Source organism: Bufo bufo, chromosome 7 (genome assembly GCF_905171765.1).
Source record: "Bufo bufo chromosome 7, aBufBuf1.1, whole genome shotgun sequence".
NCBI lineage: Eukaryota > Metazoa > Chordata > Amphibia > Anura > Bufonidae > Bufo > Bufo bufo.
Window position 1 is genome coordinate 64,125,635 of NC_053395.1, and position 20,184 is coordinate 64,145,818.

General features: G+C 42.1%; 1 protein-coding gene across 1 annotated transcript in view; it reads right to left on the reverse strand.

Annotated features, from left to right (window-relative positions):
* Nucleotides 1-20,184, reverse strand: part of CLEC16A (C-type lectin domain containing 16A) — a 393,790-nt gene that overhangs the window by 240,275 nt on the left and 133,331 nt on the right. The window contains exon 19 of the mRNA XM_040441186.1: nucleotides 1,929-2,049. Coding sequence (XP_040297120.1) covers nucleotides 1,929-2,049 — 121 coding nt within the window. The remainder of the gene's footprint in view (nucleotides 1-1,928; nucleotides 2,050-20,184) is intronic.

A 20,184-nucleotide genomic window follows, 5' to 3' on the forward strand; every position in this document is an offset into this window, starting at 1 on the left:
AAATATAGGAACAATCTGTAATATTGCAGCTTAAGGGGAACCGGTTAGCAGAATTTGCCCTTAGGTATTGTTCTCACTGCTATTTGTCACATGAAAAGGCCTTTCTTAAAGCTGTATCCTTAAAGAGGTTTAATGACAGATTTTTGGCCAGTCCACCAAACTGGTTGAAAAACTCACATTCACCTGCTCCCCGCCTCTCCATATTGGCACCCTGGCTCTGTTCTTCCAGTCCCCAGTCTTTTAATTCAAGCTGGGCTATGGATTAGGTTCACATGCTATGCAGTAGTCAATGACTGGCCTGAGCCGTGACATGTCCCAAAATGGCACGTGACCCAGCACTGATGTGTCAATTGAAGACATGTCAACCATCCAGAAATTTCAAGACAGTCCGTAAAAAGAAGCAACTTTTTTCCTGTGTCCATGAAAAATAAATAAATAGACATGTACGTGATTTTTTTGAGGCTGTGGTACTTGACTAGATTATTTTGGTGGTAATTATCATTTGACAACTCATAGTAAACACTGGTAATGAGTTCTTATCAGTATATTGAGCTATAGACATGTATTACTTATCTTTTCAATCATTACGGTTTTCCAATTTGTCTGAAAAATAAATGTGTCTGTCCACGATTTTGGGATAAGTTGTCCAGAAAAAAGAAACATTCTGGTTGGCAACTGTGCATGTCATCCTCCTGTATCCCAGCTGGATGTAAGCAGACTGGTGAGTAAAAGATTGCCAAACTCTGGGAACTGGCTAGAAACTACTGTAATCCTGGAATACTCCTTTAAGTTAATAGTAATGTCACATAAAAAGTTAAACAAAGCAAAAAATAAAATAAAAAATAGAGCCATCCACAGACAGTTTGCTCTGTGTGGGCAGAGTAATCACATGTGACTGTGGTGATGAAGACCAGTGTATGCATCAGTGGTGGAGTCCAACGTTCTGAAAATAGAGCTAGAAAAAGTTAGAGCACTTGGCTGTTTTTGGGACTCCCAAATGGAGAGAACCACGCAAATGTGGTCACCTCTCCATTCCCCGGCAGCACAAGACGGGCACCATTCTAAAGATAGGTGCAGCTCCCTATAACACATTTAAGGCACAGCCTGTGTAGAGCACTAAACGTCCAGGTAATAATAACCATTCATTGCCTTGGTTACTTAAGAGTCAGACCAACTACAAGGACTTGGTAAACCTCCCACTAGTCAGGGAAGCAGACTATGAAGCCTCAGGCTGTTGGTAATTTGTTTCCTTCAGGAGAAATGATATTAAGGGTGTAATGCCATGATTGATATAAAAATGAAAATCAGACATCATATAGTACATGACAATACTTTTCTATCAAAGCTAGAACCAGCCCTGTACCTCACGTGGATCCAAAGATCTCCCCATTCATTGCTCCAAATGCTCTGCTAGATTTATTTTTGGCTGGCATCTCAGGGGGCGAGTCCTTTCTCAGGAGGCACGGCCTTTCTGTTGTAGCCCTTTCCCTGTAACTGCCACAGCTTCTAACATAAAAAAATGGCTGATGGCAGTTGAAGATTTAAACTGAGCGCATGCGACCACCTTCGTGAGGTGGACAAGAAATAAGGAAAAGAACAAACAACAGGTGGCACTATACAGGTAGATTTCATTGAATAACTCAGTGGCTATACCAAATATTTACGGCAATTAGATGCAATTAAAAAAGTATTTAGATCCTGGTGCTGGTTTGGAAAAGGCAGAATATTTTTTGTAGGACAACCCTTCTAAGCAGTACTAACTGTACAGATGATGGAAGAGAAGGTGGATGAACACGCGACAGGTACTTGTAAGCAAATGAAACAGTTCAGTATGTTCTTAAAATATCTTATCAGAGGGAAGGGGTATTGGAAATGTCACAAGGATTAGAAGAAGAAAAGGTTCTACAATGAGGAGAAGTGGGACTCACTGAGATCCAGCACATCATCTGTCTTTATCAGGTCTTCCTCCCGGGTCAATGGAAGCTGAGTCTCTGGCTCTTTCCGCAACTGTAGTGAGAGCGCCCTTAACATAAAGAAGACTCGAATTGCCTGAAATGAAAAACAAAAACAAATGACATATTAATATACAGAAGTTGTTCCATGCATTATTTCCAGGCATTAGATTATTCTATATCTAAAGGTGTCGTGCTTTCTACGATTTCACACCATCTGTAGTGTCCACACAGGTATAATAACCAGCTATGGCTTGCAGGCTACATTATAACTGATAACGGCCATCTGCCGAGGAAAGAATTTGAGCATGAATGAATTTCCCAGCCCAAGCATTCGATTCCCAGTACGAAGACACAACGACAGTATTTCATTACCACAGATAATGGCTGTGAAAGCTTACTGCATCCGATGTACAGGGTGAGCTAAAAGTCTCAAGACACCCTTTTATTTCAGAAACTGAAGGGAAAATTAAATATCTGAATAACCCAGCTGACAATCTGCAAACAAAAAGTGGTTGCCTGCATGTTGAGGACACCTTACCAAACCCCCTAGGGCATGTTCATGCCGTTTGACTGATCCGGCAGAGACCAGACAGCCAGGATTCAGTAGATCCAGCCTAGCCAGATAGGGCCGTTCACTGCCAGACCCCATTAAATATAACGGGATGCGGCCTCTTTCTGGCAAAGCGCGGCTTTTGGTCAGACAAACACTGTTGAAGGCATGAACAGCCGAAAACTACTACTTATTCCAGAAAGCGGCTTCAAGGGCCAGAAAACCTCAATGATACAGCATGAACAAGGGCAGCATATAAAAAGAGAAGGGAACATCATGCACATAAATGTATGTAAATGTTTCCAGATGTTTTCAGTACATTACAAATACTACTGATTGTGGACTACTAGTTCCATGGCAGCCAGTCTCCTACTAGCCCGAAAGCCTCCAAAACAGAGAACACTAGATTTAAATTTCCCTAGATTTAGAAATGCTTTTTAGAGTTATAATCAAGTTTGCCCAAAATACTGTCAAACATGTTCACATCAGCGTTCAGCCTTTCTGTTCTCCTGCTCCTATAATGGACCGAAAGGACGGATTCGGCACATAACTGAGCTGAACGGAGCCTATGGGCCCCATAGACTATAAGGCCAATTGCACACGATCAGGATTGCGCGCGGAAAATCCGCGCTGATTTGCGTGTGGAAAAGCCGCACCATAGGTCATGTACATTGCATTCTATGAGAATTCTCAATGCTCACGATACAGATTTTTTTCCACGTGGTTTTTGACCTGCGGTGCGGATTTTTTAATCTGCAGAATGTCAATTTATTTTATTTTTCCTGACCGGATTTTCTCCATTCATTTAGTAAAATCCGCACCAAATTGATGTGGATTGACCGCACAGATTTGCCTGTGAACATCTGCGGATTTCAATGCGGATTCTCCGCACATGAATCCTGAACTTGTGCATGTACCCTAATGTGGTCCGTAGGCAACGTTCGGCTCAGTTACACTAAGAACGGAGCCCTGAAAGTGGTGGAGGGCGCACTGCGCATGTGCAGCCGCCCTCCATTTATTTCTCAAAGTAGATGAGCGCTGCTTTGGCTATTTCCGTCGGGCCCATAGAAGTGAATGGGAGAGGTGGCGGCGCAATGCAAGGTGCACTCCCATTCATTTCTATGGTGACAGTGCTTGGTGGTGGCCAGATCCGGGGAAACCCGGGGTCCTCCAACCACCACCTTCCCCACTCTGTTGTCGATATAGGTGCGGGTCCCAGCGGTGGGACCCGCACCTATCAGAAAATGGGGACATATTTGTCTCAGATGAGAATTCCCCTGTTAAGGAGGACCCGTCACCTCTCCTGACATGTCAGTTTATGCACAATGATACTTCGCATCGGAAAAGACAATGCGATAACTCTTCACTAACAGCCCCTGGTCTTGGTTAATTCAATAGCAAGCCAATTGTGCTTTGACAGAAGTAAAAATTAGCCACATTTTCTGGAACAGTCGATTCTCTAGTACTTCCAGAAACATCAGGATTTGTTTTCCCTGTTTTTCAGATTCAATTTTGCGTGTCATTGAAGAGCACTTTACGGTAAAACACAGAATAAATTAAAATATGTTTAATCTTCTGGAACAAAGTGACTGGATTCATGGTCTATAACTTGATCTGAGTAAGCAATTTAAGCCGCTTCCCAACACTGAATCAGTGAGGTAATACGAAGTTTACAGGAAGCATTGAAGAAAAGAAAAAGAAAAAAAAGAGAACAAGGACTCATTCGCAACACAGACAGGCACCCGAGCGGTCGAGCATTAAAGAGACTCGCTGTTCAATATACTGTTTTAAAGTATGGGGAGCAGAAGCTGGTTTCCAATGTAATTATAAGGCAGGTGGATATTTGGTACCACTTGCTCACATTAAAGGCACAAAAGTATAGGGTATCAGTAGTTGCACCCTCACAACATATACCGTAAATGTCATCTGGTAAAGTTTTTTTTTTTTTTTTTTCATGTAGAGGTTGTAGGAATGTATTTTCATTAAAGAAGGACTAACACAAAAAACATTTATTCTCTGATCTGTTAGAAAGGTACATGATGTAATCTGTAGTAAAGGTAATCTTCTTACCAGTGACTGTAGTTATAACCTCCCTTCTGATCCTCAGCTGTATCATGTGACCAGCACTCTGCCTCTCCCACTGACACAGGGCAGGAGGTCAGTTACTTCTCTATTCATTCCTATGAGACTGACATTTAGGCTCTTAAAGAAATACATAGAGAAACTGGCTTTCTGCCCACACATAAGATGCTTTTGTTATTTGGAAAGTCAAAGTGTTGGTCACATGACACAGCTGAGGGGCACAAGGGAGGCTATAACTCACAAGTACAGTCACTGGTAAGATGATTACCATCACTACAATTTACATCATGTACCTTTCTAACAGGTCAGAGAATAACATTTTTGTGGGAGGCATCTCATGATTAAATATACAATTCCTTATTAAAAAAACATTCCTGTTTCTAGATATTGCTGTTACATACCAGTTATGAAGCCTCCTGGTGTTTTCCGTTGATTCACTCTCAGAGTGTCCACCTATAGACCTCGGACTGTGGAGAAGAAGCTGCCTCTAGTGCACTAATTCATACTGCACAACAGGAGGAATCACTCTGTTACCCGCATGCAAGATGATTCAAGTTGTGTGACTGAGCCATTGGACATATGTGACCACCAGCACTGGACACATTAGGTGGATGTTCTGAGAGGGGAATCAAAAGAACACCAAAGGAGTGCCATAGGGCTCAGTTCACATCTATTTTTTATTTTTTTTTGCAGACATTTGGCGTGTGCTCCCAGTGTGCATGCTAAATGTGTCCATAGGTTTAAGCTGGGTCTACAGTACCCTTGATTTCACTGCAGTGGAAAGCATAATATACGGTACTATATTTGACATTGAAGAGGTTATGCTGCCCTGGTATGCATCAGAGTACCTTTTCCATGAAGAAGGGCAAAGTAAAAAAAAATAAGTTTCTAAAAAAAAGTTTATATATATATATATATATATATATATATATATATATATATATATATATATATATATATATATAAAGATTTTGATTTGAGGGATACTGAATGTTGCTGAACACCCCTCTGTACTGTATGTAAGAGCTATATTGACTCACATTTTAAGGTTAATTTAATTGAAAATGCTTCTTTGTTGTGTAATGAAATATTTATTTGCAGGACAGCTACATTAAAAGGGTTGTTCTGAAAAAAGGCTCCACATGGCGTTAAATAATGCATTAAAGAAGTTTTGATACTGGTCCAAGATTTTGATACTGACAACCTATCCTCAAGGTCAAGGTCACCAGTATCTTATCAGTGAGGGTCCGACACCTGGGACCTCCGCCAATCAGCTGTTTGAGAAGGCACTGACGCTCCTTTGAGCGCCGCAGGCTTCTTGCAGATTACGTAGCCAAACACTATATAGCGGCTGTGCTTGGTATCACGCTCAACCCCATTCACCCCGAGGATCAGATACTGATGACCTTTCCTTAGTATTAAAATCTCAGAAAACCCCTTCAAGTCATATCCACCTTACCGATCCACAGCTGCAACTATTCCAACACTGCACCCCTTCCACCCCCACCCCCCCCCCCCCCATCATTGTTTTCGGCATGCAAAACAATGACTGCACAACCAATCACTGGCTGAGCCAGATCACCGCTGTAGCCAGAATTTGGCTGAGCAGTCAAGAGGGACCAGGAAGCAGAAGATGTTGGGGGGGGCATGAAGCACGAGAGTGTGAGCAGTCAAGGATCAGTAAGGCGCTGATGACTTTTTTTTAATAACCATGTGGAGCATTTTTTTCAATTATTTTAAGAGGCCAAACAGCCTTTTTAAGATAAAATGCAATCTGACAAGGAATACTAAGCACAAAAATAAGCAGCTTGTTCTTCTTTCTTATCAAGAAGTCACTCAACATGTGTTACTGATTTAGCGTGTACTGAAAGAGAAAGTTGTCATCCGGAAACCACAAGCTAACCTTTTCTGCATAAAGCAGCCTGCTCGTCTAACGTAAGTAACCTTCCTATATACAGTAGAAGGGAGGGGTTTCCAGGAACTAGAACATAAAAACATTCAAATAAAATCAGATTTTCACTTCGCACCTTTCTAGTCAGTGCTCTTGGCTTATTTTTTCAGGTAACCCATCAACGCAGTCACGCACTATGTAGAAATTACTGCACCAATACAGGAAGAGAGGTTTTTAGGCCTCTTTCTCATTTTACGTGGATTTAGACAAGATATAGAGCTTGATTCTTACTTGGAAAATTGCTAAATAATGACCTATAAAACACTATCAAATAAATGATATTATGAAAGAGTTTTTCCAGGAGGCCCCATAGATCATACAGATGAGAGTTCGTTTACCAGTGAGAATTTATTTTTAAAGTGTAAAGGTCATTATTTTTTTTTTATAATGTGTAGGGGCAGTAATACAGACCATTTTTTAATATACTTTAATTACTTAAAGGGGCTGCCCCACAAAAAATATGTATAGCGCCACCTGCTGTTTGTTCTTTTTCTTATTTATTTGACCTGCTCACTGAGAAGGCCGCACATGCTCAGTTTCATCCTTCAACTGCCTCCTGAGCTGTGATAGGGAGAGATGAGACACGCCCCCTTAGCTGCGGCAGAGAAAACACTCCCCCTGAGCTGTCAGCTTGATATAAATCTAGCAGAGCAATAAATGGGGAGATCTCTGGAACCATGTGAGGTGCAGGGCTGGTTCTGGCTTTGTTAGAAAAAGATTGCCTTGTACTATATGATGTCCGATTTTCATTTTTTACTTTACTCATGGGATAACCCCTTTAAATCGTATGTTTCTTTTAGAAAAATAGCTGTAAAGTGGCCCATTTTGCACCTGAGCAACACTTAACTGTGCAGACACGCTCCACCCTCACCGCTGCTGCCCTCACTGCCTCTCTCTCTTCCACTCTATATATTTATTTATCAACCTATCTATAGAGAGAGATAGACAGAGACTGAGGGCTGCAGCAGTCAGTGTGGCGAAAGTAGCTATGTTTTCCCAAACCTTGCCCACCCCTTTAATGCACCTCAGACTTCCTCTATGAGGGAGGGAGCTATAGGAACGTTCATTCTCAAATGTCTAACTCAATTTAAACAAAAACTGTCAGAATATCTTAAACAGGATTTGTCCACTATGAACAACCTCTTTTTTGTCAGATGGGTCCTCAGACAATACGCTGATCACAAGGTGTTTCACTGTAATTTCAAAGGGCCCACCCCAGCGGTCCCGACATGTCTGTTGTAGGGGGATACCAATGCTGGAGCAGCTTTTCTTTTCTGCATTGTGCCATTCCTCTGTTACTCTAACTGGAAATCTATGAGCCCATTGACAACTGGGCATTACCATTCAGCTAGTCAATAGGGAGTGTCCGTACAGTGTCTGATACAGTCATCAATGGTAGGACAGTGTCAGTGAAGGGGTAAAACTGTTAATTCCACAAAACACAATCACTACGTAAACTGCAAACTATTTACCCATTTACTTTCCAGTTATATTTTAGGCATTTTATAATGCGCCTTTTCCCTGCACCCTACAAACAACTGCATTTATTCACCTTTAGGGTCCTTACACACATGAATTTACCTCTTTCTAAATCTGGCTACAAAGTGGCGCAAACTGGTGCATCAAGGGTTTCTATACTTTTTTTTTCTGACCTGCTCGACAAGCAAGTGGGGCTTAGTGGAAAGGGGCAGATCTTGAGGCCTAAGATGAGCCCTTTTTCTCAAAAAACTGTGCCATAGTTCTGGCATAAAAATCTGTCTCAAAGTAAGGCAACTAACACCAGATTTATCATCCAGCCTCAGCCCCTGTGATAAATCTGATGCAGGTTTAGATGGACTGTCTAAGCTTACACCACCTTTAAAGGGGTTGTCTCGTCATGGACAATGGGGCATATCACAGCGGTGGGTCCCGCACCTATATCGAGAGCGGAGCCCCGCAAGGTGGTGGCTGGAGGACTCCCGTCTGGCCACCACCAAGCAGACTCCACGTAAAAGTGAATGGGAGTGTACCGTGCATGCGCGGCCCCCGCTCTCATTCATTTCTATGGGGCCGACAGAAATAGCCAAGCCAGCGCTCAGATATTTTCGTCGGCCCCATAGAAAATTAATGGAGAGCGGCTGCGCATGTGCAGTGCGCCCTCCTTCACTTGCGGGGCTCCGTTCTCGATATAGGTGTGGGTCCCATTGGTGGGTCCCGCACCTATCAGACATTGGGGGCATAGCCATATGCCCTTATTGTCCATGATGAGACAACCCTTTTAAGGCCTTTTTCAAATGAACAATACCGATTGTGTCAGGATCTGTTCAGGGAAAAACTGATGGTTTTGGGCAAAAAGTTCAGTTTTGTCTGGAATTGCGTTCAGTGTGTGCGTTTTTTCCATCCAGATAGTATGTGTTTTTCACACACGTGAAGAATAACAATCTACATTTCCTGGAAACCATCAGTGGGAAACACATTGCATCCAGATGGCTTCCGTTTTTCAAGCCAGCCCCATTCACTTCTATGGAGCCAGGGCTGTGTGAAAAACGCACAATATAGAACATGCTGCGCAAGATGATGCGTGAAAAACCATGATGTACACAGACCCACTGAAATGAATGGTCAGGCTTCAGTCTGGATGCTATGCGTTGTCAGAACACCTAAAAAAAAGCCAATGGATCTTGCATGCTGCCTTTCTGAGAAGACCTAGTGAATAACAAAATAAAAAATAAACGTATCTGGCCTTAGTTTAATATGTCAGCTAACACCTGGAGCTGGAATTTTCACAGCAAAAAAATAAAATAAAAATGTGAACGGCGTGGAAGCCCCCTTAGAACATCTGCATTTCCAGAGAACTATACTGAATAAATGCTAGTAATATTCATATTCAGAAATGCTATGCTTTATGATCAGCTCATAAAGCGGAAGGTGGTAGACACCGCTCTGACCAGACCTGATGGCTAGTTGTCATTTACACCTATTACTACTTCTCCTCGAGGCCTGGATTTACTCCAATTCTACAACTGGCTAGTAATGCTTCTTCTCTAGTTGTCTGTTGCACCTCAACTTATGCGGATGTGGTGAAAAGTGGTGCAGACCTCCAGCTTCCATTGACCGCCTTTATTGTGCAGTGAAAACCAACAGAGTATTCATATCTACGCGTTTCGGATCGATTATTCCTGACTATTTCTCATGACACAAGTGAATAGCCCCACTCTGGTTTAAGTAGACAAAGCTACTAATTACCAGGTGGACACAATTAACATAACATACGCCCAACGTTCATTCAGTAATATATTCCGTATTGTGAAAAAGGACTAAAAGACACTTGCTCTAGTGATCAATCTTATAATAAAGAGGTGGCAGTTGTTGCTTCCAGATTATCCTTGGGAAATTATTCATCCTGGACGCTAAACTGGGCGCAGAAATTTGTATCATCAAGGTCCAGAACTGACCTTGTCCTACCTGACAGGTCTCCATCGGCCAGGAGCAGGAGAAGACAGTATGACAGTAAAAAGGAGGACATTGTGCCCTTCGTCACCTGAATATTCTCAGATATGCAGGATTGTAAAAAAGCATCTAGCGGCTTTGAACTTTGATGATCAATGGACGGGTATAGCTCAATCTGGGATCAAATGTAATGCACGCCGGGCACCTACCCTGGCGCAGAAGATTAGTTCCAGTTTGTATGTTGAAAAAAAACGAACTTTATCCATCCGGTTGAGATATAAAAGGCAATTAGAAATGTGGACATCACATCTGCACGTGCTGCAACTACATTTTGACTGGTTCTTCTATTTTTTTTCTTTTGCTATGCAACGTTTATTCGAATGAAAACCGTATATAAATTGCAATACCAGTCATGTAGTTTATTGCATCACGTGTTCTAGATGCCATCTTCAGTATGTTGGTTGTAGTTAGAATCCGCAGACACCTGTCAGACACACCGTTTACTAAAACAGCAGTTAGCCTCCACTATACTGTGGTTCACCAGGGCAATGTAACAGGTTTTACGGTACAAGGAAAGAGTTAATCCCACTACCAGGGGAGGCGACTATAAATGCAAGCTATTGAATAGGGAGTTTTTGGGGGATTTTTTCTATAGGGAACATCTGTTCCACAAGGGTTAAATCGCAAACAAGATTTAATCCTGCATTACTGATTTCTTGTTCTCATGTAAATTATGGAGTTTATCAATTTATTGCATTTTTATTGTCTTTTAGTCCTTTTTCACAATACGGAATATATTACTGAATGAACGTTGGGCGTATGTTATGTTAATTGTGTCCACCTGGTAATTAGTAGCTTTGTCTATTGTCTTTGTGGCTATTCACTTGTGTCATGAGGAAGGATGAGGAATAATCGATCTGAAACGCGTAGATGTGAATACTCTGGTATATCATATGGTTTTTGCTGCACCATAAAGAATAGAATAAAGGCTGTCAATGTATTGAAGCTGGAGGTCTGCACTTCTTTTCGCCACATTTGGATTTTGGCGCTTAGTTCCCAGCGCAATCCATGCTTCCCGTGTGCATAAAGTCTGGTGAGCGCCACTATGAATCTGTTTTTTCTTCAACTTATGCGGAAACCTTGTTTCAAGAGTCTAAAATTGACACGGCACCCACCTGAAGGTGGCACTAGAGTGGCAGATTTCTTCCTTTTAAGGGCTCATTCCCACGACTGTATGGCATCGGTGCCGTTTCGAAAATAGCAGGTCCGCAATACATGGGCACCGGCCTTGTGAACTCCATGCTGCAGTGTGGACCCATTGCCATGAATGGGTCCACAAAATACAGCAAAAGATAGGACATGTCCTATCTTTTTCTATGTGAAGGCACGGACCCAAAAGCCCACGGAAACACTCAGAAGCCCCTCTGTGGGTTTTCAGGTCGTTGCCTCTGCACCACAAAAAACAGGACATATCCTATCTTTCTTTTGCCGGATCTTGTGGATTGTGGATCCAATCAAGTCAATGGGTCCACACCGCGGTACGGAGTTCATAAGGCCGGTGCCCTTGTTTTGCAGAATGCCATTTGTGGTCTGCAACACAGGCACAGCAGCCATACGTCAGTCTGAATGAGCTCTAAAGAAAAGCTTTTTTTGCATAATGTACCTAGGGAGTATTGTCGAAAAGATATCATACTACTTGGATCTCTGCAAGGTGAACTGGTCCCTTTCATGAAGTCTACTGAAATGGGTCAGCTACCATAGAAAGCTAAGGAGGACCCATATATCCAGCAAATATACACCCACATAGTCAGAGCAGACTCCAGATCTCTTGCACTTTCCAGCGCTAACTGGGAAGATCTGATGATGCCACCGCCTACTCCCTGCCCATGAAAATTAGATTGACAGGGGTACAGCCAGGACCAGAAGATGAAGATGCAGAAGCGAGTCAGTGGATGCAACATCACTGGAAAAAATAGAGAGAGCTACAGACAGGGTAATGTGACTGGCATTGCAATCTGAAGACAGGGGCCATACAGGTCACATCATATATTAGGAAATGACAGATCGCAGGACAGTTTTATATATATCAAAAGTTGAGAAAACTGTAAAACCTCTTTAATGATCCTTCTACATTTAAGGTTTCTAAATTGTTCCAAAGAAAAACTTACCAAATCAAAGACTAATACACAAGAAAAGCCTCAGCAGGAAATCCTACTGATGCACTGGATGGTCTTACACAACAAACAGTCAGGCTGCAGAGAATTTCACTCCAAACGCAGATCACACGAGTGTTACACAACTGCAACTTTGGTGGCCGCTGTATTGATGCCACATGTGTGACTCACTGTCCCTGTACCTTGGCTTTAACCAGTAAGAGATCTGCTATTTTTAATTTTCCTATGCAAGATATTAACTGCTATGAGATCCAACAAAACTTATTTCACTGGGAGCATAAATTATTTTTAGTTGTTGGTTAGAACAACACACATCTGCTTCCCTTACAAGAGGACTGGATGTGAGATTCGAAAAGAACACACAAATGTCAGGAGACCTTAAAGGGGTTGTCCAAGTTATTTTTTTTGTTCTTAGTATGTTTCTAACTAATCAAATGTAAAGGCTTTACCATGCACTTACTGCATCTACAGTTGCTGCTCTTTCAGATTTCACTGAGGGTCACATGACCTGTGATGTAAGCCTCTCTCCCTGCTCTGATGATGACTGAAAGAGCAGATATGTGTCTGTACAGGAGAGGTCACTGTGCTGGGCACGCCCCCTGCACTGCAGTCTGCTGTTGTCTGCTCTCTCCCTGGATTCTTCAGGAAAAACTTTAACCCCATTCAGCAGCACAGACTCAGGGCTGAAGGCTTTACTGAGTAGCTGCAGGCAGTGAGGAGACAAATGCTGGGCACAGGAGCTGACAGACTAGAGGAGTTCTGCCATGCATTGCACAAGAACAGGTGGGGGGAGATCTTGTGTGTATCAGCAGTGTCATTGTACAGCTGGGACTTGTAGTCCTACACATACAACATGCTGCTGAGTCTCCTAGCAGGCAGACATGTCACTCAGGGCAGCACTTGTATTCACACACTTAGCAGTGTCATTATACAGCTGGGACTTGTAGTCCTACACATACAACATGCTGCTGAGTCTCCCAGCAGGCAGACATATCACTCAGGGCAGCCCTTGTATTCACTCCCTTTGCAGAGCGGGGGGAGGGGCAGAGATTGTTGTTATTGCATGTAAACAAAGGGCCAGAACAGAACCAGGAAAATGAGGAGATAGAATTGTTTTTGCCTAAAACTTGCTTAGCTTCGTTATATACTGCTGCCCATCAGATTTACAGTGCTATATATTTTTTTTCATAAATCAGACAATCCATTTAAAGGAACTCTTTAAAGCAACACTAAAACCTAGAAATGAAGGCTAAAAGTAAACATGAAATAGTTGCCCAGCTGTTTCCTACTCTGCGGCATTCTCCATATGATACTGACAGAGTAGAAAGTGGTAGAAATCCTGCAGAAAGCAGAGGGGTTAATCACCATCTTCAGCTGGAGGCTGCGCTTACGGCGTGGGACATTGATGGCATATCACTAGCACTTGTCATCAATGTTAGATCGTTATGGGTCTCACCTCTCCAGAAAGGGGCCCTCGAAGTGAAGGGAGAGCAGATGGGCATGCATGACCACCCTCCAGGGAGTTTCGAAAATAGTCAAGTGCTGATTCAGCTATTTGGTGAATGGAGGGGTGACGCTATGAGACTTCCAGCTATTTTCGGAAGTCCCATAGCGGTGAATGGAGAGCATGCTGCACAAGACGGTGTGCTCACCTTCACTTTGGGGGACCTGTTGTGCAGATAGAAGTAGGTCCCAGAGTTGGAACTCACACCTATCTAACATTGATAGCACAGCCTAGCCAGATGTGAATACCCCTTTAAAAATCATTGTGTCTCCATCTCCTGTAAGTTGTCTTACAGACATATGACAGTGAGGAAGAGGAGGAAGGACATGGTGGAGCTCCTGGGACACTCACAGGAGGTTTCATTATACAGGGTGGGCCATTTATATGGATACACCTTAATAAAATGGGAATGGTTGGTGATATTAACTTCCTGTTTGTGGCACATTAGTATATGTGAGGGGGGAAACTTTTCAAGATGGGTGGTGACCATGGCGGCCATTTTGAAGTCGGACATTTTTAATCCAACTTTTGTTTTTTCAATAGGAAGAGGGTCATGTGACATCAAACTTATTGGGAATTTCACACGAAAAACAATGGTGTGCTTGGTTTTAACGTAACTTTATTCTTTCATGAGTTATTTACAAGTTTCTCTTTGTTTACAGGCATTGACATGTCGCCGAGGTTAACACGTGAGGAGCGGATAGAAATTCTGTTAATGTCTGGTGAACGCAGTAACCGGGTCATTGCAGCAGATTTCAATGCAAGACACCCTACGAGACCACCCATCTCCCATGCTACAGTTAGCAAACTGCTTGCTAAGTTTCGTGAAACTGGTTCAGTGTTGGATTTGCCAAAATGTGGACGCATGAAATCTGTCTCTAATGAAGAAACATCAGTGGCTGTCCTAGCTTCATTCAGCAAGAGCCCACAGCGTAGCACTCCTCGCATGTCACTGGAGAGTGGCATTAGTCGAACATCCCTTCGGCGGATATTAGCTACTCACAAATGGCACCCTTACAAATTCCAGCTACTGCAGCATCTCAACGAGGATGACCCAGATCGGCGCACTGAATTTGCAGAATGGGCAAAACAAAATTGGAACAGGACCCTCAGTTTACGCAGAAGATTTTGTTCAGTGATGAGGCAAAACTTTTATGTGAATGGTGAAGTTAACAAACAAAACCACCGCTATTGGTCTGACACTAACCCACATTGGATAGATCCCTCCAAGACTGTTGGAACAAAAAAATTGATGGTATGGTGTGGTATATGGGGTACAAGATAGTGGGGCCATTCTTCATCAATGGAAACCTCAAGGCCACTGGATATGCGAAATTGCTACATGATGATGTGTTTCCCTCTTTATGCACTGAAGCTGGCACGTTCCCTGAGTTTTTCCAGCAAGATGGTGCACCACCACATTATGGGTGTCAGGTCCGAGCATTCCTAGATGAACAGTTTCCTGGAAAGTGGATTGGTCGTCGGTGGCCAGTTGAATGGCCCCCAAGGTCTCCCGATCTGACCCTTTAGACTTTTATCTTTGGGGTCATCTGAAGGCAATTGTCTATGCTGTGAAGATACGAGATGTGCAGCACCTGAAATACGGATACTGGAAGCCTGTGCTAGCATTTCTCCTGTGGTGTGCTATCAGTGTGTGAAGAGTGGGAGAAGAGGGTTGCATTGACAATCCAACACAATGGCAGCACATTGAACACATATTATAAGTGGTCAGGACACTTGTAAATAACTCATGAAAGAATAAAGTTACGTTAAAACCAAGCACACCATTGTTTTTCTTGTGAAATTCCCAATAAGTTTGATGTGTCACATGACCCTCTTCCAATTGAATAAACAAAAGTTGAATTCAAAATGTCCGCCATCTTGAAAAGTTTCCCCCCTCACATATACTAATGTGCCACAAACAGGAAGTTATTATCACCAACCATTCCCATTTTATTAAGGTGTATCCATATAAATGGCCCACCCTGTATATTTCTCAGATTTAATTGTAATATGAAATAAACTAGGACCAAGTAAAAGGAGGGAGAATGTGTCAGTTATTAAATCTATGCATTTTCAGTGTTTAGCGTTCCTTCTCCGTTCTACTCCGAACACATTCCAGTGAAGCAAAAGAAAACATAACGACTTCTTAAGCGATTTCGACCCATAAGTGTACACGGGGATTCTAGGAAATGGTCTGCTTGCTTTCAGCAGGGAGGGAGCCACTCATGTCAAAGAGAAAAGAATAACTGGCAACAATGCAGTCATTCAGATGTGTTTTCCTAGAAAGGTCATGCATTTTCCAGCAAGAAGCTCTCCTTGGATGCCATACTGATAAAAACGAACTAACTAAGGCAGGAGGCCTACCAAAAGGGAAGGCAGACGATACAGATATAATCATGAATTATCTAAAATATGTCCATAAATCACCAGTGTGTAATACAGCAGAGAGTGAAAAAATAAATTCAAGTTGTAAGGACTGAGGGCACTAAAATACAGGCATGGAAATTACAGTAATACAGAAAATATGTGATTTACTGAATATTATTTTAGCAAAGGATAAAGAGAACAATCAATGAAGAGAATATTTAAGCTTTGTTTAAACCTTTAAAGCATATTAGTAAACCGACCAAGCAGCGATTTCATATAAGTTATAAAATTCACTTTAGCACCCAAAATACGTGGGGCCCATAATTACCTATTAGTGTATATGGACATATACTACAGAGGACAGAGGGTTACTAATGGAGGACTCACAGGCCCTGGTGGTCTCGCAGGCTGCATTGGATATCCAGGATTGTCCCTATAAGAATGCATTGTGTTGGACAAACTAATCACGGAATTTTATGGAAAATCTAGTTGATAATGGAGGTGCCCCCCACTCCCAGCATAGAAGAAGCTGCCAATTCTGCACATGCGTGGCCAGCTACCTGCCAGGAATGGGGGACTGGGCACCCCTCGTGGTTGAGATCAGAGTAAGGCCATCTATACACATTAGGTATGCTCGTTTGGCTGTCTACGCCCCACATGTGTGCATGCATCGTGAATGAAGAGAAAGCTGCTGCTAGTCATCTTTGGCCATGACTAATCTCCCAGAGAACAAAAGTATTGGGCATGTTGAAATCCAACCGCCTGGTCCTTATCTTCCCCACCAGTTGCCATCATGGAAGAGTTGGGATTTCCTATACGCTTTAGATGGCCACCCGGTACTGCCAAAATTGTTTGGTTCTGACATTTATCCAATGTATATGTGCAATATGTATGGTGGGGAAGCAAATTAAAAACTAAAAAGGAGATGATAACATCAAAACTGATTGGAAATGTATGCGTTTTTGCACAAGTTGTCTTATATTTGGGTAGTCCATGCAATAACATTTTTATCAGGCAGGAATGGTCATAAAATAATTAGATGACATCTAGTCATCCTTTTCACCTTGCCGCTTCCAGATCCTCCCCAACTAGCTTTGTTTGTTTGACTGCAGCAGTGACATCCTTGTATACTGCACATGATCGCAGCAGCCAATCAGCAGTCATGTGCCGTACGATTGGCTGCAGCAGTGGTATAAAAGGCATGTCTTCACTGCAGTCAAGAAGATGATGTCATGGATGCAGCGATAGAGGACTGGAGCGGCGGTGCTGGAAGTGCTGGGGGGAATAGTTGAGTATAAGTTATTACACAGTCATGTTGATAACGTCATTTACACATTGATGAAATTTGCAATGACGTATGTCAGCATCTACTAGCAAAGTTCAATGCACTGACAATGTGGTGTATTAATGTGAAGTAACTCAAAGGCGTCTTAGATGTGCTTTAACCCCTTAGTGACCAACCCTTTTTCATCGTCGCATTCAAAGAGTTCTAACTTTAAAATTTTCCCTCTATATAGCTGTAGTTGTAGTTTTAATGGAGCAATTTTGGCTTACACAACTTTCTGGTTAACTTTTATTAACTCTTTCTGGGAAAGAGATGGGAAAAACAGCAATAATGTCACTGAGTTTTTACGTTTAATATTTTACGGCGTTAATTTTTTCGTATAAATAACATATCTTTATTCTCTGAGTACGATAACAACGATACCAAATTTTTCAGTTTTACTACATTTGTTCAATATAACCCCCTTTTTTTTTTTTAAAGAAAATCTTTTTGCATCGCCGCTTGCCAAGACCCATAACTTTTTATTTTTTTTCTTTCTATGTAGTTGTGTGAGGGCTTGATTTTTGTGAGACAACTTTTCATTGGTATCATTTTGGATTAAATGTCGCTTTATGATCACTTGTTATTAAGTGTTTTCAGTGGCAACTAAGTATAAATGAACAATTCTGTCATTTCTTCAATTTTTTTTTTTTTAGGCATTCACTGTAAGGGATAATTTACAAGGGGACTATAACAGATAACATTTTGATTGATTTTAAAATGCAATGCACTATCCCTATAGTGAGTTGCATTTTAATGTCAGTGTTATACTGACACTGAGCAGCAGGCTGTGCCAGAGAGGCACAGCCTGCTGGAAACTACTCAAGGCTGGTTTGGGGCCTACATCAGACTCCAGCTAGCCTTTACACGCATCAGCACCCCGCGATCGCATTTGCCCGTGGTATGTAAAGCGTTAAACAGCCCGGTTCGGCACTCCTGACATGTTGAACGTATACAAAAAAACATATACTTTAAATAACAAATATAACGTATGTTAACATATTATTCTTTTTTTTTAAATCAGACTGCAGGATGGAAAAGCATAGTGCACTACACTTTTGTATCCCTTTTTTCCAGCCTTACATACGGTACAACGCAAATGCAAATAAATCCCACATCACAGCAGGGCACATAAATACCACATCACATAGCGGGGGAAAATTATAAGCATAATGTGTTCTACAATAAAAACCGCATAACCACAACCACAGCAAATAACAGGTTGTCTGACCAACACATTAGGAAAACAAGTTTGAGTGCCTTAAAAAAATAATATTCACCTCTCCACTCCATGTCTGACGTTTCCCAGGTTCCTTGCCCGTCTCTACTTCCTGGTTCCTATCGACATGGAATTGTGGCCGATAAGCTAACCACTCGCTGAGGCGGGACGTCGCTGTGGCCAGTGATTGGCTGAGCAGTTATAATTCTGTGTCATGAAGCACCAGGCAGTAGAACCCATTAGGGACCCCAACAATAGGATCAGCAGGGAATCAGTGACGTAAATATAACTGAATTTTTTTTTAAAGCCACTTCTTTAGTAAACATGATTATGTTCCGGACAACCCCCATTAAGGCTAAGGCTCCATTCTGTAGTGTTTTACGGTCCGCACATCGCTGGGACCTCAATAGAAAATGGCTATTCTTTAAGAATAGGACTTGTTCTATTTTTTTCCGGAGCCGCGACTGGAAGTATGGAGCCGAGGACCATCTTTTCCGTCCCCATTGGAAATGAATGGGTCCACAACCGTTCCGCAAAATTGCGCAACAGATGCAGACCCATTCTACGGACGTGTGAATGGACCCTAAATGTCTGCAATCCACAGTCTTTATAACTGATAACCCATTTATCCATTACAATTTTTTTTAAGCCCAGAAATCTTGCATGGCAACCATGCTGGGCAGATGGAATGAATGGAGATGCCCTTTATGACTTCCTATGTCAGAGGTGGTTGTAACCATACTGCTATATCCACTAGATGGCTCATAAAGAACTGACCGGTCAGACAGTTTTCTTCATTATATTTGCTTTCTATACAGGGCATCAGTTCCCGTATCCCCCCACAAAAAAGGGAAGTCCAGTTCCTCATGAATTCGATATTGCTATGTAAATGAATCATTGTAAAAGTAATATCCAGTAAGCTTCTGCTCTTTGATTGAACTGATGTTTGGACTCGGACAGCAATAATGGTAAAGGGAGTAATACTCTCAACACAAAATGCTGTTTTCATGGGGTATATGATTTAATAGAAAAAAAAACAAAAAAAAAATGTACAACTCCAATGCAGATTTAAACATCTCCATGGTAACAGACTGCAACCAAACTACAGTCATACACCCCTCTACCTGCCCTCTACTACTTGTTAGAGGAGTTCTCTGGGATTAAGAAAATTAAATACTTAAATATTACTTTATTATAAATATATATTCCTAAATACCTTTCATTAGTTCTAAGCCTCGTTTTGTCTAGGGAGCAATCATTAGGAGAAATAAAAATGGCGGCCCGTCCCTATGTGGATCTGGTCTTAGGGGCAGTGAATGGACCAAGACTCCTATCTCTCTCCCCTTCTTCCAGGAGTTCCGCCAAAGACCTCACATCTTGGAGCTCATCCAGCTCTATACTTAATTCTTTGCATTATCGACGGTCATGCGACACAAAGAATTTTCTCTATTTTAGTTTCCTGGCGAGGAGTGGAGGTCTTTGGTCCATTCGAAGAGGTCAAATTTATGCTTGGGCACAAACGATAACACCCTCGATAGTATATCCAATTCCCTCATGTTGAGGTTGTCTATGTGACAGATTAATGATTTGGAGCTCACTTTTCCTTTTTGGGTGTCCGAGATATTT